General features: G+C 37.9%; 1 protein-coding gene across 7 annotated transcripts in view; it reads left to right on the plus strand.

Moving 5' to 3' along the window:
* The window catches only part of LOC106171994 (transcription factor AP-2-epsilon), a 43845-nt gene continuing 18624 nt past the window's right edge, over window positions 1-25221 (plus strand). The window contains exons 1-2 of one of the 7 annotated variants that reach the window (XM_013552559.2): window positions 1-172; window positions 21785-22237. In XM_013552559.2, the coding sequence (XP_013408013.1) occupies window positions 137-172; window positions 21785-22237 (489 nt within the window). In that variant the 5' untranslated portion in view covers window positions 1-136. Of the gene's footprint in view, window positions 173-4777; window positions 4799-17819; window positions 17977-19654; window positions 19703-20130; window positions 20479-21094; window positions 21628-21784; window positions 22238-25221 lie in introns of those variants that run through there. The other 6 variants (XM_013552563.2, XM_013552562.3, XM_013552560.2 and 3 more) reach the window with 6 other exon arrangements.

Raw genomic sequence — 25221 nt, forward strand, 5'->3', positions numbered from 1 at the left:
ATTCGTCTGCCTAACTCCAAGAAGATTGCACACGCAGTGTTATCTCTGTTTAACTCCAGAGGTCGTCCCAGTAGCTGCTGCGAGACTCACTAATCTTAGAACAGCGAAAGACACTTTTTTCAGCAGTGAAAAGAATATGTCGTTCATCGCCCTGGACTCTAACTCCTGGCAGGTAAGCTTATTCCCTCGATATCTTGAGCTGGCAACCTTGGCATGATGTTTTCTGACACTGAAAGCAACTCGTTCGGGGCTTTATGGTTGATTATTTTCCCGGCTTAGTAGCCAAGTGTATCTATTCATTAAGTACATGCATGCGTAAGTCTCCATTCAGGCAAGACTGGGAGGCGTAATTTTGCTATTTTACTACCGGTTACCGAGAGGGGGATAAGACATACTTTGGTGTTTAGCGGTAATCCCTAAGGTTGTTAGGTCCTCCAAGATGCTCTCGTATGAGCTATAAGAAGTTTACTGAGCTTTCTTATCGAGATGACCTTCCTGTGTGCAGGATGACAGTAAGAAAACATCTCGAGGGGGAACAAACTTCTATCGCGTTTACAATTTTTCTCAGGCACTGTGAAGAGTATATTTGAAACCAGTAAATATCCTCAGTATCTGAAGATCTCATGAAGGCAATATTTTAGGGAGTTTGCGGTCGACTAAGTGCAGTTTTCTCGTTTCTTTTAGGGGAACACGTTGTGACACCTCCCCCTTTTGAAATAAGAACCTACTTGCAGATTACTTGCAAGACGGTGCCAAATAACTTAATATAAAAAGAAAGTATTTTCAAGTTTTTTTAGGCAGTTGAAGTTCAGGGGAAAGAAAAAAAATGAAGGTGTTTTGGTGGGATGTAGAGTTATTTCGCATGACCGTGTCCACGAGGATTTTACTTCATGATTCATATTTTCAGCCCGAAGCAAAATCACTCATGATTTATGGATTCATCCTCGAAGGCATACAGTGCCTAGGTATATAATTTTCATTTTTACAGACTGACTGCACCTAATGAGCTCATTTGTTGCTCTATACCTGGACATCTTTATTTCTAATATATTTTCGTTGCCTTTGAATCCTTTTCTTCTTACTAAATAACAAACGAAAATATGCCTTGAATTTTAGTCAAAGTTTTCTTTTCGCTTTGGTTTATATTATAGTCTTGAACTATTCGTCAACCCGCCTGTTTCAGAGAGTGGTCAATAAAGGTGTAGCATTTGACCTCTGTATTAGTTTTCTCTTCCACGCTGTGCTCTGGGCAGTTTAGATTTTCTCTTGTTTTCTGTCAACTTTTCAAGGGGTCATCACCTGTAAATAACCCAAGGAAAAACCAAGGTGTATTCACACTATATACGACCCTGATGTGGTGTTGTACTTGTGCTGGTATGGGCGGACTTTCTAAGCCCCTGGGTTGGGGAATTTGGTCTCATTTAGAGCCTTTAATGACAGTCCCTGCCTCTGGCAGTCAAACGATCACCTTAGACTTCAACAAAGTATTTCACCCATACCCAATATCATAGGCAAATTGTAGAAACTTCAAATGACTTTTTTTTAGATTATGGTGAGATTCAAATTCTTTTTGTCGTGTTTTAAAAGGAATTAATTACGTGATGACTATATTAAACCATGTTTTAGCGTGCCATTGCATCATATTTCAATTCTTCTTTTAACCACAGACAGTCGGAACATTCTCCCGGTAGCTAAATCTCGACGCGACAAGGGACAAACAGGGACATGTTAACGCCTTAAACAGACGTTGCTTTGGGTATAAACGCGCGCACACGCAGACACACATACACACAAACACGCACACATTTACACACCGAAAGAGAAAAGAAAGAGAGAAAGATTGAGAAGGACAGAAATGGAAGACGAGCAACCAATCGACTTCTAATGATTCATTAATGAAGACAATACAAATCATATCCTCGCTATTCTTGCATGTTATTCCGGGAAAATCTTAGAAGCAATTTGCTCTGCTCCTTATTTCCCGCAGCAGGTGCTCCTGGAGATGATAATGGAAAGGTTGCATTCTTTCACCCATTATGAAAACGAATTAAATAAAAGCAGTCACGGAAGGAAAAACAAAGGTAGTCGTTTGTCAGACAAAAAGCACATGCAACCATGCTCTTCATTAACAAGGCGAATAAGTTCTATCTTAAATATCTTTGCCTTCAAAAAAAAAAAAAAAAAAAAGGCAACGGGTAAAATTGACATTGAAATGGAATGAATGAATGAATAAATGAATGAACGAACGAGTGAATGAATGACTAAATAAGTGAATGAGAGATTGAACAACAAATAAAAAATTGTACGAAATAATCCAGGGGTTAAGAGACGAAAAATAGACAAAATTGTGATTGAATGAAGAATGAACAGGCGAATAAGCATGTAAGCATTTGTATAATTTGTTGATAAAGAAACCAGTTTAAATACAACACTTTCAAATGTGCTTTCTGAGCCTGATTGTGGTCTGTTGAAAAGTAGAAGGTAGAAGCAAATGGCTAGCTTTCGACCTCCATAACCTTTCAATGAACTCTCCCGTTATGGGTTGTTGTGATATAGGAAACTTGATATGTATTATGTGATATTTTAGCAGGGCTTAATTGAGATGTAATTATATGCAATAACAATACATTCTGCTGATACAAAAAAAAAAAAAAAAATTACAGAAAATGATTTCTGTGGTTGCAGATGAAGTAGACATGCGCACTAAGTTTTAATATTAGCCTCGGATTAAGCCGTCTGAGACGAATTAAGTTGGCGTTGCGCACAGTTACATCAAAGTTCCATAATGGCAACACTCTGCGTACTCTTGCCTGAAGACAGGCGTGTGCTTGCTTACAATATTTTAAAGATTTAACCCAAGAAACATAATCCCTGTAAATGGCTGGCAAACCACACATTCGCTGTGGAAATATTGTTATTAGATATTACCTATCGGTTTGCGGTGATTAGTGTAGTGGCATAACAGAGGAAATTTATTTTGACTTGTAAGAAACCCGCTAATTACTCACGAGGTGAAACTGTCATTAATACGTTTTTTTAACCTGTTATTAATGAGGTTAAATTGATAGAATTATTTTCATATATCCTGATTTTGCTGCATTTAATTTTTCTTGTAGATTTATCAATGATTAAAGGAAGCGCAAAATCACAATGAAGGACTGTTAAATATTTTCAGCTTACATAGATATATAAATTACACAAATTTCTTGTAATATCCATAATTTTGATTTGCATCATATTAAGTTAAAACATTTTTAAAGATCCGATTATTCAATAATAAACGGACCATATTGATTTTCAGTATTAAGTGAATATCAATTTGGACATTCTTCTATATTTCAAAAGAAAATTTAAAAGAATTGCGCTGTGAAAAAATATCAATTTTAGCGCTTGCAATTTTTGTAAAGTTTTCGTTTAAACTAACAGTACAATAATAATTTTGCTCATTCTTATGGACCGAATGGATTTTTCTGAAAATCAGGCACACGTGTTATTCTGCTAATTTCTAGTGCATGCGTATACGAGGTATTAATTTTCCGCGAAGAAAGGAAAATCAAAATCGACCAAAGAGCACATCAGTATTTTTCTTCTTGATTACCGTGATACAAAGGGGACATGGAAGAAAAGTCCAGAGAGTGCATTTCGTCGCGTGACAATGCGGATTAAGCTGAGCCCCTCCATTAATAGAACTCTATTTTCAATAATAGTATTTTCTTGATCAGCTCAAAGTTTACGCTCGACCAGGCGATCAGCTATTGAATCTCGTTTAATGGGGCCCAAGTGATCTGCTCGTGCACCCAAAGGCCGTCTGCTCGACTTTTGATCACTGTTAATCCCCCCGTGTTCACTTGGTTTCCTCGTTACCTCCGTACAATGGAAGATTCTTTCAAACTCATGTTTGTGTAATTCATCAGCTCCCGCCATCAGCCATCATCTGTTCTCTCTTCGTATTAGCCTCTCAATTTAGATTAAATGAATCAGAAATAATATTGGCAACCAATCCGTTTCAAATTCATAACCCCGCCAGTAGATTTTGTGCAATTTTGGGAAGTGCATATTTTCTGCGGTTGCCCAGAGACGGGATACTCACCGCACAGTGGGGCTTGCTTTTTTTTCAAGTTTAAAAAAATACCTTCTCAATTTTCTGAAGACGGCGGTCTACTTTAGTGGGTAGACATTGTTGTCAGGCAAGCAGATAATGGTATGCGAGTTACATTCGGTATTGTGCATACATATATATAAGTGTTGGAGCTATATCGGATATTTCACGCCTAAAAATATCATTGGGAAATGAGGCCATCGAAAGTTTTGTGCTACGGATGACCTATTGACACCAAGAAAACAGTTCCGCAGAAAATGGCGATGAAGTGAACGACGGAAGCTCCGTGGGTCGCCATTAAGGAAGACGCGAAAAGTCATAAACTTGAAATCTGAATTAATTTCTTATGCTGGTATGCTTATGAAATGGACATATGTTGAAATTCCGAAGTCTTTTGTATGGTGAATCACACATATTCGATACCACCCACGGAACTCACGAGCCTACTTCAAGCCGGCGTTCTCGTCACAGTGATCACTTCTTTTCATTAATTAGTTTTAATTAGATAAAGCCATATGGTGTCAGTGAGCACCATTAAGACGAGCAATTACTAGAGCATTGGAATGTCGGACATAAAAATTATTCTGGTGAACGCCGAGAGGTGAAAAGTTTCAGAACAGATCAGGAGGAGCAAGAGCTTATTAGTCGAAAGCACCAAGCAGATATTCTAAGCAGAGTATCTACGGATTATAAATGAACGTAAGTGTACCGAAATTACCCGTCTCAAGTAATTGCCCATAATTTGAACGGTTAAGATTGATGGTGATATACCGCAATTTGTATTACAGTCCTGGTATATTTATCAAGGCGCCTGTGTTTTGAAAGCCATGATTTCAGAATCTCTCTAAGCATCTCGGACACGATACAAGCCTGTGTGATGATAGGAAGCGACTTTGTTGTCCATCCTTTCGTTGTCCAAATGTCTCAATTTCCCTCGATATATAGACATTATATTGAAAATATTTTATCGAAGTCTGGTAATGTTGGCGCGGATATGTTCGTCTCAAACGGCAGCACATGTATTATTAGAATTGGGCAATATTTTCCGTAGATTGAATAACATATTGGTGTTTTCCTAAGAGATTAATCATACCCATATTCTTCTTAATTTATATCATAATCCTTACCTTTGTCTACTGAAAATTGTACCGCTATAGGACTGTTTGATGTGCCAGAGTTATTTGGTTCCAGTCTCCTATTCGTGCATCTCTAAAACTTACTGAATTATTATCTTAATTTTTGTAAAACAATTATTGTAATTAATATAATATCTCTCTGAAGAAAATATAAAAATAAAAAAATTACTTGAAAAAAATTAGTGAAGTAGTACAAATTTATGCACGATTGTCAAGCAAGATTTTACATTTTTTGATGAGTATGTTTTTGTTTAATTTTTTGGTATTTCTCATGAGAAGGAAAAAAGGAAAAGAAATGTATTTTTGAGTCAAGGTGTAGGTTAAAAAGCGTGCTTAAGATCTTGCTCGTTTCAGAATCTAATGTGTCGGGCAAAAGAAAATATACCCACATTCTTCAAAGGACAAAAACGTGTTTTCCCCCACCACGATTTCTATTCATAGCTTTGTTACCAATCTCTTTTTCACAGGGTTCATTAGTGCGCCGCCATGTTGGCACATATTTGACTTCCAGTTGAATTTAAATATTTGTGCTCGTCTGCAAACCATTTCTCCATTTGTTTGGCGCATGCGTTTGATCTCCACTTTGCTGGCGGATTTTCACTAAATTAAAAGTTATATCAATGACTAAATCTCGCAAATACAAATTCGGAGTACATAGGATTTAATGCAATTCGTTAAGTAACATACGCTTTTAACTTCAGCTATGTAAATGTTGCAAGTAAATACTGGGGATTCAACCAGAATGGCTGCAGTAAGTGAGGAACACTTTAGTGGCAAAATAGCAGCCTTTTGATGTGGTACATTAGGATAATAGTCACCCTTATATACCATATTTTAGGGCCATTTGATAAGCTTGGGGATCAAACAATTTGAGACGTGTGTTTACTTTCGGAGAGGTCAAAATAAATTATTATATTTGTTTTCAAGTAACATCCAATATAATTTTGATGAGAAACCAGGAGTTCTTATTTAATTTTTATACAGAGAGAGAGAGAGAGAGCGGGAGGGAGGGAGGGAGGGGTTAAAGAAGAATATAAGAGAGAGAGAGAAACTTTATCTCTGTACCTTTATTTTTTATTGCACTCAAGTCACAATGATTTCCCAACCCCTTTGACCTAGCAATTGTGATGAAATGAAAAAAATACTGTACGAAGTGTGTTAAGCAGCAAATGAAATTGAAAAAAAAAATCAAAATAACTCTCCTACAGGTAGCCAGGTATTAATCATGGTATCTTTGACGGTGTTTCTTCTGCAGTAACAACGATTTACCGGTCCAGTGCTCGGCCGGTGGGAGGTTCAGTTGGCTTTATAAGATCTTGTTACAGCGCACTTCAAAATGACTCAAAATGGCTGTATCTCTTTTTGTCGGGTTTATTAAAAGTCATTAGCGAAACAAATAAGCACAGGCTTTGAACTTTTTTGCTTTGATATAAAGCTACTCGGTCACTCTATTGGTAACTTTATTAAGCGATTGTAAGAATTGAAGCTCACATCTGCGTGAAACCAAGGCCCCATGGGGAAGGACGCTCTCAGAAGAAATCCCTAAACATGAGATAAAATGTCTTTCCGGAAAAAATGTTAACTTAAAAGGTGCTACTTTAAGATTAATACCTCACTGTGTTAAAAACCCAAGAGACGCTTAACTAACACAAAAGTCTTTCAGAATGTCTAGCCTGTTATACTGAAAATGCGCGTTTTTTTGTGTCCGTTTCTAAAAGCACGCGGGCGCTTCTCGCTGTAACTTTCACATTTAATTTGCTCGAAGGGATGGAGACCAGCTCCATTTAGTGGAAAAATTTATCAGCTCTCCATGTTTCTTTTCAATGCTTTTCCTCTTGTTCATCAACAGTTATAAATTCAACCATGTGATTATGCAACAGATGCATCGAAGCTTACAAGTAGGGAGGGTGAATGCATTAAGTGTGCCCATCAAAACAATGTTGCCGTTAGAGTTATGTAGGAGTATTCAGATGCTGTTTGGTTGGAATATTGGCTGAAAATAGACGTGCAGGTGCTGCTCTGTCCCGCTTGGTGCACCTTCCTCCACTTCCAAATACAGAACCTCTCTGAACACACTTAATGAATATTAGGTGAATTTCATTTGCCGATTTAATTGTGTTACGTGAATAAAAGCGATTCCCCGAGCCTTACAGACCTGCGGGCTAAGATTATTTTATTACAAAACTTGAGTGTTCGAATATGACTGCTTGACCCCAGGTCTTGGCTTTCTGTGTTTTTTCTTCCGACCCATCTTGTAAAATAAAGCCAAGAAACCACACCATTCTACAAAACAATGGCCAGTGTTACCGTGAAAATAGCTGATAATTACCGAATGGCCTGCAGCTCCGAGACATCAGACATATACAGGCTGAATCTCACGATAACGAGAGATAATACGGAGCTCTTGCTCCCAGCAGCACTCAACTGTAATTTAATTTTGATAGCATTTAATTAAAGTTTATTTCATTGCTATATATCAACAGCAATCAAGGTCTATTATTGTGATACGACAGTTAGAGACCGTTAGGGAGAGAGTGACGTTGGATTACGGAAAAGTGGAGAACTTGCGTCTAGGATATGATGGATTTGGAATGTTCTATACAGTAGTTGATGCGAGGAAATAATTTTTATCATTGAGTGACTTGTATATAATGGATCCAGTACATGGTATGCATTTTCCTTCCACGGCAGATGCCAGTTTACCGCTGGAATACGGCGTAAGTGTTAACATTTCTTCAATATTGTATTTAGTTTTTTTTTTTGTATATCCAGATGTCCTGGTAAAGAGGGCTTTGTACCGGGTATATTAGGTGGTTAACTTGACGCAAGACCTTGCATAAGACTATATGTGTTTGCATTGTCGGGTAGGTCGTAACATCATGATGCTGTTCTCAGTGGGAACACAAAGGCGTGTTTGCTTTGCCTTTTTTATGGCAAACACTTTTTTTGTTCTCGTTCTATTTTTCCATAAACGCGATATAAATAGTGTAAAACGAAATCAATCATAGTTGTCTGATAACACCGACTCCGGAAAGGACACCCTTTTGCTTTCGGAACTTCCTCACAGTAAGCTTTTTTTGAGAACGGTTTCGATTTTTCCGGCCTCTCTTGTGTTCTGCACACTAAGGACCAGGGAGCCGAAATGTGTTTTTGTTAAATATTATTGTCTGGTGAAGTGTTTTCCTTTAAAGAGATATTGTGATATTTTAGCATTGAAAATACGCCATAATTAATTCACATAGATCATATCATAGATGTTGAGGGATTATTTTAGGTGACATTTTACAATCAATATTCTCTGAAACTTTTAGAGTATTGACTGAAACACGTCTATTTTCTTGAGATGAGACAATGCTATATGACTAATTATTGAAGACCTCTTACAAATTGTTTAATGTATCGTTTGTATTAATATCAAAATGAAATGAAAAAGTGATTTGGTCTGTTGTTCTCTTTTTTAAGTTGCATAATGCTAAGTCGTTTTTTTATCTGATTTTCTTTTTTTTTTCATAAAACGTTGTCGACCTTAGAGGATATTTTGACTCCATATTGTAACAAAAGACAGACACTGTACATTAATATCTCAAGTTGAGTTTTATGCATTGTCTCTTTATCAGGGACGCCTATGAAACTTCTGCGTCTTGTCTGCAAGGTCGCGGGCTCATGGTTATGTCTTGTTTTCCAATGGTTGATGAAGTGCTCTAGCACACTGCTAGTTCAAACTGTCGAACCTTCCGCCTACTGGCGAGATAATTAGCATGATTACTATTCCCAATCGCCGGCCAATTTTTCCGTAAGTGTCCCCCAGTTGGCCTTGCTCGGATCAATCACTATTGATCCGCTATGAAGCGTTGCGTATGGTGCTAAGACCTCTCATGCCACTGTGACAGATATTTTTCTATCTGTTTAATTACTGACAGCCCCTTCATGCTTAGGGACCATATGTGTCTAGTTCGTGATTGGCTTTTTGAGTGTTGATATGGGTTTGCGTAACTTTTGTCTCAAGTATCGTGTTCAGTAACTGTTGGCAGTGCGGTCATATGTCGATGTTCTTCTGTGTTAATTACCTGATTATTATTATTATTATTATATGAATACATCACCTGGCTTCGACATATTATTGTACCATTAATCATAGCTGCAAACTTAAATGATAATAATAAATAAAAGAATTTATCGAGTAAAGATAATGATGTGGCACTGCAAATAAAGTATATAACTTTCTTTTCTTACTCTCTTTTTTCATTTTTTTTTTTAACTCACCACTTCCTTTTACTGTCCTTTTGTAAACTTAGGTTTTCTTTTTTTATTTCAAATGCTGGATTTATTTTTCAAACTTTCTGAAGGTGCATGTCTGTCTGTGGCTAACCCATTTTGGCGGTTTGGGACCAAGATTAACTCGCCTTTAGGAAGAAATTCCAAGTCCGTTAACATGATCAATTTTTCAAGTAGTGATTTATTTTCAAATGGTGGCCATATCGTGCGGTTTGGGATTCTAGTATATAAATTCAGTCGATATGTTTTTCTATAGTGGGTTATTTTCTCATGGCACTCGCTGGTCCCCCGTCCCATAAAATCTTAATAATCACGCATAAAAGGTACAATCATCAGTAGGACGAACGCTCGTTAACACCGATTCCCAAGCAGCGCCCTTAATGTACACGTAAACTGGATCATTGATGACCGAAATTATCAATAAAATTGTTGGACTATTCACCCGGGCCCTCTTCAACTCTCATTGTTGGCCAGAAGAGCACGTTAAGGACTGAGAAAATTCTAAATTCTGTCGACTTATTTATGAAAGAATAAACACCAATTTATTCAGCCTGCTGTTTTTCAAGTGATACAAACAACCGCGGTAACTAATTCCACATAACCACAATTCGTACAAAGTACTCTATAGAATTTTCACGTTCTTTTTGAATAAACTTTGGTGTAGTTACTCTACAAACTATTGTGTATTTGAACCTCGAACATCTGCCTGTAGAGGCGGTGTTATTTTCGAGCAAATTGTTACTCGAAAGTTCGTTATCTCATAGCTGTGTGGAAAGTGATGTATATATTGAATTTTGAATCCAACTCGGAGAAAGTACTCGAGCGATTTTCTTTGTGATCTTAAAGTTTATTAGGACAGATTTCATGAACACCCTCTCTGAGACAGGATTAAGTTTCTCAAAGTAATATCTTGTTATTCTTTTTAGACGAACCCAATTAGGTAATTACTCAAAGTCTCAGTCGGTGATTTGTATAGTAACCAGGTGGGGGCTTTTCAGTCCAGAGATTCTTATGGTACACGACACTATCACGTTGCACTGTGGTACCACGGTCGAAATCTATATTCAATGTAAATGCAATTTTAGTATGACAACTATTTGTCTTCACGTAGCTAAATTTCAATTTAATTTCACTTCAAAAGAAGCGGTAACCTGCCTCGCGGCGGACGCCGTATTCTTACTCTTACTTTAGAGATGCATATCGATATTAGATTTTAATAAATTAAAAAAATAGGGAGGTTAATGTCTCATTTAACACCAACGGGTGATATTTAAGAAAGGCGTTATGGACGATACGGGCTCGTTTTCACTCCACAAATTATTTCTACTGTGCTCGCAGCGCTCTATGGAGATAGAGTAACAGAACTGGCGCGAGTCAAAACAGGAGTAACACAACATGACATAACGTTAATGCAATAAGAGTCAATATTAACTAAGTGGGCGGGTGTGACATGAGTTTACATTTAACGATTTCTTTAATGATATATCATTCACTTTGTTAAGTTCCCGGACAAGATAAAAGGCGTGTATGTAATTTTCAAAGTCTTTGATTGTCGTAGATGAAATATGTTCTCTTTTCTATCTTCACATTCTCCCTAAATAACTAATAATTAAATATCGATAAATCAGAATGAAGATATAAGTGCACTGGTGTGAATAGCCCTTTAATTTAAGACGTGGTAATTTTTATTTTGTTTAAATGTGATTTAATAAGCTGTCATCTTGTACATGAATTATACTCATTTGAGGAAATAATGGTCACGAGCACACTTTGTGTCTGCAGTAGGCGAGTCACTGATTTCCTGTTACTTGAATATATGAAAATTCAGAGAAAAAATACCAGGTGCAGAACTGGGCGCAATTGCTGTCTTTTTTCTTTCATGTTCTGTTGCTTAAAGATATTAAAGAACTTTTAGCTGTGCTAGAGGACTTTTAACTATATAGATATAATTATCACTTTTGTTCGAAAAATAATTTTTATATAGAATGTTAACCACATTGTCCCACTAGCAAACTCTGATCGATAAAAAAAAATCATCGCTTAGCCCTGTTAAAAAAAATTAAGAGAATTTAAAGTTTAAATGATCATGACAATAGTTTTGCGAAGAATAATTCTTTTCAGAAAAGAGAAACCTTTCAGTCAGGAACAGGGGAGGTAAATATAAATCGACAGACAGATAAAATCGACTCTTTCACGCAAGTCTTTGCAGTCGTGCCCATGTGACGGACTTGGTGGAAATTTGTCACTGTAGTAATCACGGTGTCAAGCTGTCAGCAGCAGTGACTTGGCTGTCACATCTCCTAAAGTCTTCGACACTAATGGGGGAACGCAGCGTTGCGCGACGCTGCCGCTTAATACGATATCCGCCAATTCCGGTGTAGCACACTTTTAACAATCCTTAATCACACGTGTTGGTAGGAGCACTATTGCTATGTTAATGACACGCTGGGGCTCATCATACTTTTTTTAACGAAATTCGACACTCCACAAAAATGTACGTGGTCTCTAGTTGCCTGTTTAAAGCCTGTAAAAATACATTTTGAGATTCATAATATTACAGAAAATCAGTCATGTAGGTTGATGTTATTTATTGATATACCGCGATACTAATGTTAAATTTTACATCTTTTGGACGGATATTATTCAGAATGAACGTTAGGAAAACACACAACTATTTATTTCATTTGACAATTCTAAGTAGAAATATTTTTATAAATTTATGAACTATATAAAACAGCAAGATTGTTGAGCTTATATGGAATTAACATTGTGAAAATAGCGGCAATCTTGCTATATTATTAACTCACAATGGTAGAAATCTGCGGTTTTGCTTGTCAAAATAGCTTCACATACTATTTCACAGGCCACCTGCGAGTTGATAAAAAGTATTCATTTTTATTTTTACATAATTATAAGTTTGCAAAAATCCTGCCCGTCACTTCCGTTGAGTCACTTGGTCGTACTTTTCACCGCAGGACACGATTTTTTTACAAAAGCCCCATCAATTCCACAAATCGCACCTCACCTTTGTATTTATGTCACTAACTGCAGTTTTTATAATAGAAATTTTATTTGCATTGTGTTTTGTTATTTTGTGAATATTTCATTCTGAACTCATGTTTTAGTAATTTGTTGTGACTGTCGCCTAGTGCATTTTCTTCAATGCACTGAGGATGAGATGTATTCATTTTTGTATATAAAAATACTTTAAATATTACTCAGATGTCTGAAAAAAGCAGATGTTTTAAAAATGCACAAGTGCACAAATTGAAATATTGGCATAAAAGGTTTTGAATTAGATGTAGAAAATCAGATTAAAATTTAACTATTTTAAAATGTATATTTGGCGTAATTTTTATTGGTGAAATAACACAATAATATGAAAAAAAATTGCGCAAGCGCATAATTAAGCGGAAATAGAAGTAGTAATGAGTGCTTTTGCATCAATCCATCATATTCCACAAGGAAATGCTAGTAATTTGTTACAAATTTGAGGGTCAATTACGAAGGAAATGCATTTTCAAAGCTATTGTATTTTTCTCATTTCAAGAGGTTAGGGTGATCGCTTGCTTCAAGGGATTCTCTTCCACCTATAATCACTGAAATCCAATTCTATTATTACTCACTTGAACCTTCGAACCGTTACTCTTTCTAAGCATGCGTACTGAAAGTGTGAAAAAGCCCTAAAACACAATACGTATTGCGCGAAAATACTAAAAAAAGAAAAATGTGATTTTGTTCCAAACCCTTTCAAAACAAGTGTCTATTGATAATTATACGCGTGAACCTTGGTCCTGGACTATTTTCTTTTACTTCGTATTTGTAAACGTTTTAAGATGTGTTATAAATGTAACTTTGACCTTGAAATGTTCACATGTAAAAAATGATTGAGAGTGTTTTGCTTATTTTGCCTCCGCCGTGTTACGTGTTGTCGACCTTTTAATGGCCAAAACGATACAGCGAAAAACTTACCTTAGGCTCAACACGGAGAAAGAAAAGGTTTTAAAATAACGAATTCCATATGCAAAGCCAAATCTGTGCAAGAAATATATGGTTAGAAGCACGAAATCAATTTATGAAGTCGACCAAAGTCATCTGATATCGTTTTCTGCAACCATTGGTGAAAAATTCGCAGCGGTGTGTGGCTTGTAAGCTGAGATGTTGGGTGTTTGCTAACGGGGCAATCACTCGCATAAATTATGTAGAATTATGAAAATAAACCTAAAAAGAAGGCAAAGAAAAGATCGACTTCCGGACTTTATATTTTATGTTGTATTTATCAAAGTTTTATTTGATTTACGAAGTCAGTTTGGTTAGTATCCAAATGAATTTGACTGTTGATTGAAAGAGAGATTGTCTGCAGCACTATGTAAATGCTTCCATAGAGAGTGAAGTGTGGTGTAAAAAAAGGTAATTCACACTGTGTCGCAGAGTTGTTCAGGCATTGAGGGCTCGGGGTGGGTTGCATGAAGAGAGGTCGAGGGGTCAAAGAAGCGACTACAGGTGCAAAGAACGTCATGGTTCCAGATCTTGAGCTGTGTACAGGGCTGCCTGCTACCAATTGGTAAAATACCATGCGTAGCTGCGGGCTTTTGTCTTCTCAGCCGATTTTAACTTCAAAAATTATACTTTAAGATTTTTTTCGAGCATTGTTTACTGGGGGTCATGAATATTCAAGAAATCCATTGCTTTTCAACCACATCCCGGTTTTCTTCGGGCGATCCATGCCTGTCAGTTTGCGATTCAGTAAAAAGACCAAACTTGTCATAATGAAACAACTCTTAATTTTGATTTTGAAATGTTTGTTTTTGTATTTTTCTGTGCTTTAAATTTTTTTCGACGATGCAGTTTGAAATGGCCTGAAACAATTTTCCACCTGTGGTAGTTTGGTAGTTTTTCAAATCATTTTTGGAATGTTTTGAAAATGATAATACTTGAAAATTTGACACCAAATTTCAAAAGCAGCATTCATACCCACTCTTTATTCCGTTAATTAATAGCTTAATTTAAGGGCGAAAAAATTAATCGATAAGATCTCCCTCACGTGGAGATTTCAATTTTTCCCTTAACTACTCTACAACAAAGTAAATTCATGTGGACAGCCGAGGTATCGCGTATCATTTAGGTGTAAAGTATTTTTCAAGTCGAATGAAGGCGAATAAAGAGATACAAGGGATGATGGCCATATAAAACCAAGGACAGATTATTGGGCCAGATGCTGCTGCAGAAAGACGTTCGCCTGGCTTGGCTTCGGCGTGGATTTAATACGTTTACCCACTGTGCTCCATAAGAGGGCAAAAAAAGGATAGACTTCCATATTGTGTTCGTCTTTAATGTTATTAAATAATGTCGAGACATCTTATTGATTTGCAAAATACGGGGAATCTACTAAGAGCGACACGGTTCAACGCATTTAACCTGCTATATTAGTTCACAGATGAAAAAGTTTTAAGCGTCGAAAACAAAACTGTTGTGTATTTTTGGAAAACGGGATCTGAGTTTTTGAGCTGTTCGTTTTACAAAAAAAAAAAAAAAAAAAAAAAAAAAAAAAGAGAGAAAAAGAGTGAGATATAAAAATATATGGCGTGAAAAAGAGGAATAGAAGCATCTAGTTATCATAAAAGAAAAATACACATTGTCCATCTAAGATCTCTCTTGACATAGGATTTACTTATTATTCACTACAATATATATTCAATTTCAAAACTTTATTTCATCAAAATAATTTTTGAAAAATATGTAAAAAGGTGGTGACCTTTTGTTGGATAGAGCAGGCGCACTGTTCGTGTCAAGTTAGTACACTTAACTCAATTTTAATGCAGACACAACATAGAAGATGTAGGGGGTGGGGGTATATTTAGTCTTCAAACCCGTCGAACTCATCAAACAGTCGAGACAGAGTGGACCTTGTGACCACCCACATATTAAATGTAGAGCAAAGAACGCGAATCTTTAAATTTCGCACCAGAGGGATATTTGCTTGTTTAATTCCAATCTAAACACCTTGAACTAAGCTGGACAATACGCTTTATCCAGTAGTCACCGGTGTTGATTCGGTGTAGACGTGTCAACTTTCTCTTGGCCGGAGATAATTAGCTCAAACCAACTCCTGACACGCTGACCAGTGGTCTTCATTTTCATCGGCCACTGTTTGTTTGGAAGGGGTCTAACGGTGTAGTTGACTTAAAGAGCTTTTCATTAAACTGTGAAGTAAAGTAACCCACTACAGATAGTGAGACTGTGCCTGAGGATGTGCACTGTATTGCTATTCATCTAGCCACCTTTCCTTTGACTGATTGGCTATTTAAAGTTTAGCGCCTTTGAAAGAGAGGCGGGGCTTACTCGCCTTCAATACGTAAACTCAACCAATTTTTTCCTAATGAGAGGGGACAAAAAGCTGAATCTTCTACTGTTGCTTTTATTATAACTAGGCATGTGCATCAAAGAGATAGATGTGTACTATATAAGTAAAACTACTTTAAGTTTGGTTAGAAAAAAATGGATCGGAATTTTAACAAATTGTTTTGTTGTCTGGGATAAAAGAGAATATAACCATCATACCTGGAAAGTAGACACGTTTTGTTGTTTAATGAAAAGAAAAAGAAAACCATTCCATTAGGTGGGTAGAATAATGGCACGTTTGTCACTGGATCGCGTAAAAGTCAATGGGCAACGAAAAATCACGCCCTTTCACCTCAAAGTCAATATTTTGAATAATTTTGTAAATTAAATACATTCATGCGAAATATACAATAGACGTGTAGGTTAGGGTTAGGTGAAGCGCCGTTTTGCTGGTAAATACCAATTGCTAATTCAAAAATTGAAAGCAAAATGGCACGGGAAGCTCAAATAAGTTTGCTGTTAAACTTATGTTCTATTTACCTACTGGAGACATTATGAACATTAGACGGACGGCGAAGAAACTGCTCAAATATCTACTTTCACTCTGCCAACATCCGTCATAACCCAATCATATATTATTCCAAGCGACCACGATTGCGAATTAATGTGCAAATGCGTGAAAACAACATGTGGCCGCGTTATAATGCCGTCAATCGTTGTTTTAATTTTGGAAAAGGAGCAGAATCGCTTAGCAAGAGATGTTTGGTCCCGTATTGATATACAGCGCCATCGAGTCTGGGTTATTATAATAGCTATTGTCATGAAGAAAATAACTGTCAGTGGTAAACCAGGCTGTGTGTTGAGACGCAGTCGTCATAACCACTTAAATAGAGATAGTCGTAGATTTCAACTCCAGTAGCTACTAACAATGGGCGGTTGGGGTGAGCAAAGGGGAACACAGTGCGTCCAAAATTGTTTCACAAGAGATTTGAGATTATTTAGATTATTAAGACCCCTTTGCAAACAGTCTAATCCTGTAAAAGCCTTCCAATAGCGATTGCTTGTCTGCTTTATTTGCAACAAGATAGCGTGAAAAGTGCGGGCGATTTGACAAAGCGAAGGATCGAACCCTTGATCTAAGAAGACTACTCCCTTAAGTGGAGTAAACAGAAGACAAACAATAGATTCTACCACGGGGAGGGTGGCCTAATCCAACGGGAGCCAAAACATCCCGCGTGCGCTATTAATTATTTATTGTTTCACCTCTCTATTATCGCGATTGTTTATCGTAAGAATCCTTTAGATCCCATCCGATTGGCCGATTGTGTTTATTGACTAATTAAAATGTATAGCACCAAATTGTTAATCACCTTATAAAACGTGTGTTGTCCGCTGATTGACATCAAGACCTTCTTATTTCCCTGTGGTTTGCGTGGGGAGGTTTTGTCATGTCGCAGGTATTTCGATTTTTCCACCCCGTCACCATGATACCAACGCTGACTTAACTAATTAAGATGTTTGGCGAAAGTAATTGCTAAGACAACAGCGGGGCAGCCCGAGCCGCTGAAAAAGTCCGCATAGCACCTGCTTATTCGCCACCGCATTTTTTTATTTCACGTTCGCCATACACAAGGCTCTTTTTACCGGAAAACCCCAAGTATACGCGTATATGATATAAAAGAATATACGGGTTAATGTGACGAAACAAAGGGTGTGGCGGGCGAGGCTTGTTATCAGCCCACCACCAGTTATTATCCTTTATTACGGTGCCTTATCAGCCAGTGGTTTTTACACTGAATTGAGATGAACAAGGACGGAGGTAGTTAACTCATAAAGGTACCAGGTTAACATCCGTCTGATAACGATATTATAAGGATGAGATGGTGTTTATCTTCATGTTCATCTTTTCATATGTACAATTACATGGGTGCTAACGAGGACCGCCTGACTCGACTTTTTTTGTGACGCAACTAGTTTTTTTCTTTTCAATTTGTGTACATTAAGACGGTTCAAATTAACTGATTTCTTGATGAAACAAAGTGTGGTGCTTTTCACGTGTTATAGATAAGTTATTTACCAAACTTCATCCGGGTAACAGTTGACACCATGCCGATCAACACTGAGGTACGTAAAAATCCACCTTTTTTTAAAGAAAAAAAATTCCACATATGGTAAAGGAATTATTACATTACGCTTGTTCATTTACTGTGTCAATCCGTTTGCCCCAACAAATATTTGATCGAGTCGTACGTCTAATTTGAACAGGGAATTTACTAAATTATAGCGAAAGTCAGTTGTGTTGTACACAAGTTTGTGCCTTGTAAACGTACTTGTGTGTGCTATGTGTGTCTACCCCGCCGGCTGTAGAGTATGTGTCGGTTGATATAGGAGTTTGGACAATTCACAATTTTAAAGAACTTCTAAAACACTGCAGCTAAAGCAAAGAAAAAATAGACAAACGTGAATAGATTTGAAGGACCAGCAAAACAAACAGCAATTGAATAATTAAAGGAAAATATATGGTCCTACGGATCCTCATTGCCTGAAGGAGAAGAACGAGATCTGACCAGATAAGGTCGATGGTATTCGTTTATTTCCGTCAATCTACGTCAAGGTATGAGTTATGATGTACCTAAACATACACCGCTGCAATTTCCCAACCCACCGCATTTCACGACTGTCAAATAAGAAGATTTATTAAGTTGCATGCGAAGGACTTATTAGTAATATGTTTCGAGCTGTCAAACTGTGTCACATGCAGGGTCTCGGCGAGAGCGTTATGAAAGTCACATGCCTGCCGTCTTCCCATGTGTAGTTCCCATATGTAGTAGTCCGCATTTCAAAGCTATCGAATCCCCTCCCAGCCATTTATTTATAAATATTGGTGTCTTCTTACATCAGTAATTAAAGGGAATTTGTACCTCCCGTAAACAATTCGAGGAGAACGCACACGATGCCTCTCTTCAAAGAAAATAACACATTTAAAATGGAAGAGTAAAGGTGAGATTTTGGCGGATTTTGCAGTCTGTTATGTCCAATTAAACGCCTCTTGCGTCAATTTATCAAGAACGCCAGGACGTATTACGAAATGGACTGAAAAGAGCTTGTGCAAAATGTTAACTTTTTCCACATTTTTTTCATTGAGTTTTCAAACTAAATTTTCACTTCTTGGCCTAGAAAATTTTCGGGAACTGAGTGCAATTTTAGCTATGTTATTGTAACATAGAGATGCCCTGTAGATAAAAAGTACCCCAGTCTGCTTGAGTACGCTTTACGTCTTCATAGTAAGTGCTGGATTTATATGATACTGTGCTACTCCGCATGGGGCTACTGCATCTATTAAAGGCTCAATCAGACCGCAAATAAAGTAAGCTAAAGACTTAACTGATTGTCCACTTCACGTAGACTTAACAGAAACTGCCACCTGAGCTTTTTGCGGCTGACGAATTACGCTTTATACTGTACGATAATTGAAATAAAATCAACAACTTTTCTATCCTCCGGATCACGTTCCGAAGTCTCTGACTTTTGAATGTCGTAATAGTTTTTGATGCAGACGTTCGATTGGTGCAGAATGAACTGTTAAGCAGTTCATTAAACCCGCGATCTTTGTTTACTGACACAATTATCAAATAAACGCGAAATGTGTACCCCCATATATCATTCGGCCAATCACAATAACGTAATTTCCACACGTGCGCAACCGCATCGACTTAAAATCTCCATTTGATAAAGAAACCCGAACTCATTAATTTTCATTTCTATCATCAGAGGGCGCGGGCATCGCCCCGTTTTTCTCTGTCTTGTTGTTTCAAAGATGCCCTACCGTAGAACTCCATTGAATAACCAGGTACTTGAAGGTGTTGTTTATATATATATATATATGACTTTTGCTGTACTTTCACTTAATAAGGGACAGTAAACTGGTGCGCGTCGCTTTGAGGTTAATTAGGCACTACCTGCTTTGTGCTTCTCCCTTGATGATTCAGGGAAGACCCTGAATTTATTTAGAAAAGGTGTATATCATGATCAAAGTGTTACCGCTGTGTCAAACATTACCGGCCGGGGAATGTGTTATAAGTGTGCTAAATGGTCCAAGAACCACTTCCTCGACCAGTAGTGGACAATTGAGGGGACAATAGACACATCACAGAACGGACGATCGCGGCTTACTCTATTGTGTAACACGTAGCCAGGGGCAGTATTAAAAGCGAACAGATCGCACTGATTACAATTAACTATCAGAAAATAAGTGGTTGAAAAGACCAGAACCACACAATTACGCCATTGGCAATTATCAGTCGCGTTTGAAAGCTAAGGACAACATAGCCACGGGTTATTTGAAACCAAGAGCTCCTGGAGATTGGACAGTACTTTACTACATGCGTGTTGGCCCACTCCGTTGCTTAACGTCAGTGCTTTAGTATATTGTCAGCCAGCGAGAGGTGAAAAGCGCGGTGTACCATGGCCCAGCTGAGCCCGATCGCGACGTCAGATACCCCACTCTCCCTCGCCGCGGCAGCATACAAGAACCGACTGCTCCAGGACGGCCAATTGGATTCGCCGAAAAAAGAGATCTTTGCGTCCGAGATGCCCTCGGCGTTCGGAGCCTACGGTGCCACAGAGGTCAGATCACACCGTTCCAATATTGATAAGGTTTTAGCCGGCGTTATAGCTCTAAGACAAATAAGTATTGATACACGAGTCTTGTTGGTGTAAGGTATTGGTTATACTGTATTAAATAGCTCCTGATCATTTCAAATGGACTCGGTGCTGTTTTAGCTAACGTGATTTTCAATACTTTTGATTTAATTTTAATTGGGAGTAGTAAGAAGACGTTCAATTAAGATTTCTTTGGCGTTCTTTAAACATGATTGTTTACATTTCGTTGAAAGCGTTCTTTATCATTTACTTCTATGCGAACCGCGCCATTTGAAAGCGCGTTTAATCAATTAAATGATTTCCTGTTTTACTCACAAATTTGTTCTTTCTCGCGTGTTTCCCATCGATGGTCGATGGTTTGTTGATGGCACGTTTAAAAAATAGTGTATTTACTTTCACAAGGATTCTGTAGCTGTAGTTTCTTAACACAACCGTGCAGTTTACAATGCATAATCACCCACGTGTAAGGAATACAGTATATACGGCCCCAGGGATCGAACATTTCTTTGGCCTTAGGAGGGGTCCTTAGTCTATTAAAACTGTATGGCCTGGTGGAGGCTGGATTTTATGGGGATCCAGGTTTTTAGTTATGTCAGGTAGTGTAGGTTTTTTTGGTATTTGTCCAATGCTGGATGAGCACCGAGTGGCAGACACGTACGTTGGCTGTCGTCGTGTGCATATTGATAGCCACTTGGTGATGACGTTCTACGGCTGAACGCGACACTTAACGAGTAGGCCTTGTTTCCTGTCTTAGCACAGCACGCTTGTGTCGCTGTTAAAGCGCAGCCACTGAGATAGGGTTGAAGGCTGGGAGAGGCAGGACTTGATGCTATTTCAGCTTACCATCGTCTACTAACTAGGAGGATAGTCGGGCTTCTTTCCCGCGTACTGTTTGATTGAATCGATTCTGATGTGTTTGTGTAAATATCGTATGTCATTCATTGAGTCACGGGTTGGCCTTGCGTAGCCTTTTTGCCGTCCGTGCCCTTACGGTCCGCCTTGCACGCCCTGCGGCACTCAGCCAGTCTGAACCTACAGCTAAATACAGAGGATTCTCGGAGGGGTTGTATCTGTATCATCTGAACAATCGTTGTTATGCATTTGCCAATGGAGGTACGTAGGTCAGCCCGCCCTCCAGCCAACAACATTCATAGATCCAAATTAAGACTACTTTACTGGTCCTCATAATAGATTGCTGTTGTTTTGTTTCGGGGGGCTATTTGGCAATCGATGGTAAATTTCACGTTGTGTTTTTGTTTCTGTTTTATAGGACAGGCGAACCGACTTTGTGGCTCACACCAGTTTAGCACAGCTGGGGGTGAGCTCCGTAGGATCTTCATCTTTCTCCACGGCTCCCCGTCTCTCACACAACCCCAGCACGGACTTCCAACCGCCTTACTTTCCACCACCCTACCACAACCTACCGCCACAACAGGACTTCCATCACCATGCCGTGAATGCAGCAGACCCCTACTCTCACTTCGCCAACAGTTTTCAACCACACCACCAGTACCCACAGCTCCAAGACTCCAGGAGTGTACTACGGCGGGATGACCCGCTATCACAAATGCACCCCGCCCTGCCGGGACCCTACGACCGCAGGCTGTACAGTGGACACACCGTACCCCGGCCCGACCTTCACGGAGCTCATACACACGGCCTAGACCAGGAAACTGCTCTTAGTCTTCATGGATCCTCCATGTTGGGAATCGAGGATGGACAGGTAAGACGGGGATTTTATTATTTTGCAGCTGATATTTATTCATGTAGGTCATGCTTCTAGATTTTTTATTTTTATTGCTCTGGTATGAAAAAAGGACACTTAAAGAATGGTTTCCCAAACGGTTACTTAACACACAAAAAATGCCGTAAAAATTAGTTAATTTGGAAAAAAACCTCCTAAAAGAAGACAACCATATGTATTAGAAAACTACCCTTGAATTGTTGGACGTATGTAGCATTAAGTGCCCAGATTGGAGTGACTTCAGTGGATGAAAGTGGAGTAATTTTTAAATCCAGCCCTCACCCCCTTCCATACCAACTTGTGTAACTTCAGACCTCGACGAATAAAAATAGTTTCTTGGCTGTGAACTTGTCTGAAGATAACCAAGAACAAAAAATATCTATGCAGGAATTCAATATGGCCGCTCCATGCCTTTGACCTCAAAAAAACTCCAAGGTGTCTTATTTATGGATATTTTCCTTTTTATCTGATAGGGTTAAAATACAGTCTCTGTGTACGAAAAAAGTGCGAGTGGTGGTGCGACGTTGTTAGGCTAAAAGTCTGATTAATTCTGTCAGCAGCAAGGGAGAAGTAATTGTTGAATTGAACTAGTTGTTATTTGAATCCCCTCAATTAAAAATATTCAATTCTTACTGATTTCCCTCCTCTGTATAAACTTATAAACACGATTCGATTCAACGGAGAATAATTTGAGGTAGACCACGCGTCTTATGTCGCATGCAATATCCATGAAATCCGAAGAAAAACATGGTTTTATATTTCTTTCATTTTGTGTTATTTTCACTAATTGCATGAAGTGTGATGTTACATGGCATCATGTCAGAAAGTAGGATAAGTTGTATTTTCCTTCTTTGCTTCTTCGCTGTTTAAGTCTTGTACTCCCTACGATTCAAAATTATTATAATTTAGGCAGGCAAATAATCGGAACGATAAAGGCACACGCAGACGCTATCGAAAGAACCCTTTAACTGACAGGAAGCGGCCATTTTCTTTTTTGTACACAACTTTTATTTGATAACTCTGAATTATTTGGTTGTAAGAAAATATTTGATATCATTAGCGTACATGGAAACAACAATGTGGTGCCCGGGTGTTAGAGAAATATCCCGAGGTTGGAAGGGATAATTAACTGGGGGAGGTGAGAAACTACCTGTCTGTGGTTTCATAGTATCAATGATTTCATTTCTCGATAAGATGTAATAACGTAGTGGGGCGCTTATTAAACCAGATAAATATTTTATAATATTAGATTAGGAAGATGACTGATCATGACAGGTTGTAGCGTTCAATTTACCTGTGTTTTGGTATCAAGAGAGATGACAACATACTGTTTCGGAATTAAAAGCTATTCGTCCGTAACCGATTTTGTATTAATCTGGGTGAAATCTACCCTGTCCGGGGGTTCTCACGGTGATCTGATCTTAAGACTGTCTTGTCCGTTAATTATGCTTACGTTCTCGGAGTTGATCAGACACACATGCGTGGGTCAATCAAAAATTTTGATCACCTTTCATGATGTGGATCAAGCCTATAAAACTAGAGATATAAAATAAATAAAACGAGATTTAAATTGGCATATAGAAATCAAATCAGAACATTTTAAGACTTATTGAAAAAGTCACAGCTTATCATAATAAAACAAAACTTATTTAAATATGTATATTTTTGGAAGCTTGTGGACGGCGAAAATCTTAATTCAGTCCGTTCTTATCACTCAACCTACCAGGCAAGTCAATTACCCAAAATTACATCCAGATATTTACAGAGTGTCGAGATTCTCTCATGTGAAAAAATTCGGATTTTTGATTGATCGTTGAGGGGATCAGGTGACCAAGACTTCAAAGGAGAAATAGGCATTGTTTTAAGAAATGAACATTTGATCCAGTTCGAAATCTAGCTCAAACCTCTTGAATAAAGCCGTCGAGTTTTTGCCCTGTGTTTATTTGTGCGTGGTGAGGCCGGGCATACAGATATGTGGGGCCCACTTTTAACTTTCACTTCTAGATTTACTTGAAAACCCAATAACTGATGTAAGGTGAATGTCGGACGTCTAATCAGAGGTGTAAAATATATAAACGCACTGCTCAGATCAAAGCCAAAATTAATGGCGGTTTAAGATCTCATCTGGACCTTTACCTAAATGTTTTCGCTTTTTTTCGCTCTTTAAACGTCCCATAAATTTGTGCTGCTAGTGAGTAAGTATATGTTATGCTTACTTTTACAGACGGGCGGGTTTTGAGTCAGATATATAAATTCGGGTAGGCGACCGAACAGGATCTCCTAATTACGGTGTGTTACGCGAGGTAAAGCCCAAATTAAGTGAATTCAATGGCAGGCGCATCGAATTCAAATAAGAGGTTCATTCCGAATTTTAGACATTGGCATTCTTTTTTTCTTGTCGAAGAGATGCATAAACAGTCGCAATACTTGTAATAACATTATGTGTGGCAACTTTTCTGTATTTTATAAGGCTGGTAATTGCGTTTATTGTGGCTTGCTTTGAGTAACACTACGCCGAAGAGACACACTTCTCTCAATTCTTAATGAAAAGTGCAAAAGGCCGGATACTCGAGAACAGAAGAATGTTATTTTTATTATTATTTGAGCGTAGATAAACCTTGTTTAATAATAGGACATCTAGCAATTAGAACCACAGTAGTGAAAACATGGGTAGGTTGGGGATTTTTTTGTAAAAAATAAGTTTTTTTTATTGTTTTATTACAAGAAACGCGTTTAAATTTATGTTCTTCATCAAAATACGATCATCTTAATTCGGCGTGAAATATTTTTGAACTAAATAAAGTAGATTGTAAACCACTCATTAAATATTTATTTTTATGAACCTGGAAAATTAAGTTTTTGCACAATATTTATTCGCTTATAAATTCAACGAACATAATTTAGAACTCATTTCAACAAAGGTCAAATTGAATAGTTTAAGACATGTTTTTATTTATATATTT

This window comes from Lingula anatina, chromosome 1, assembly GCF_051362555.1.
Source record: "Lingula anatina isolate TDL-2025a chromosome 1, LinAna3.0, whole genome shotgun sequence".
Taxonomy (NCBI): domain Eukaryota; kingdom Metazoa; phylum Brachiopoda; class Lingulata; order Lingulida; family Lingulidae; genus Lingula; species Lingula anatina.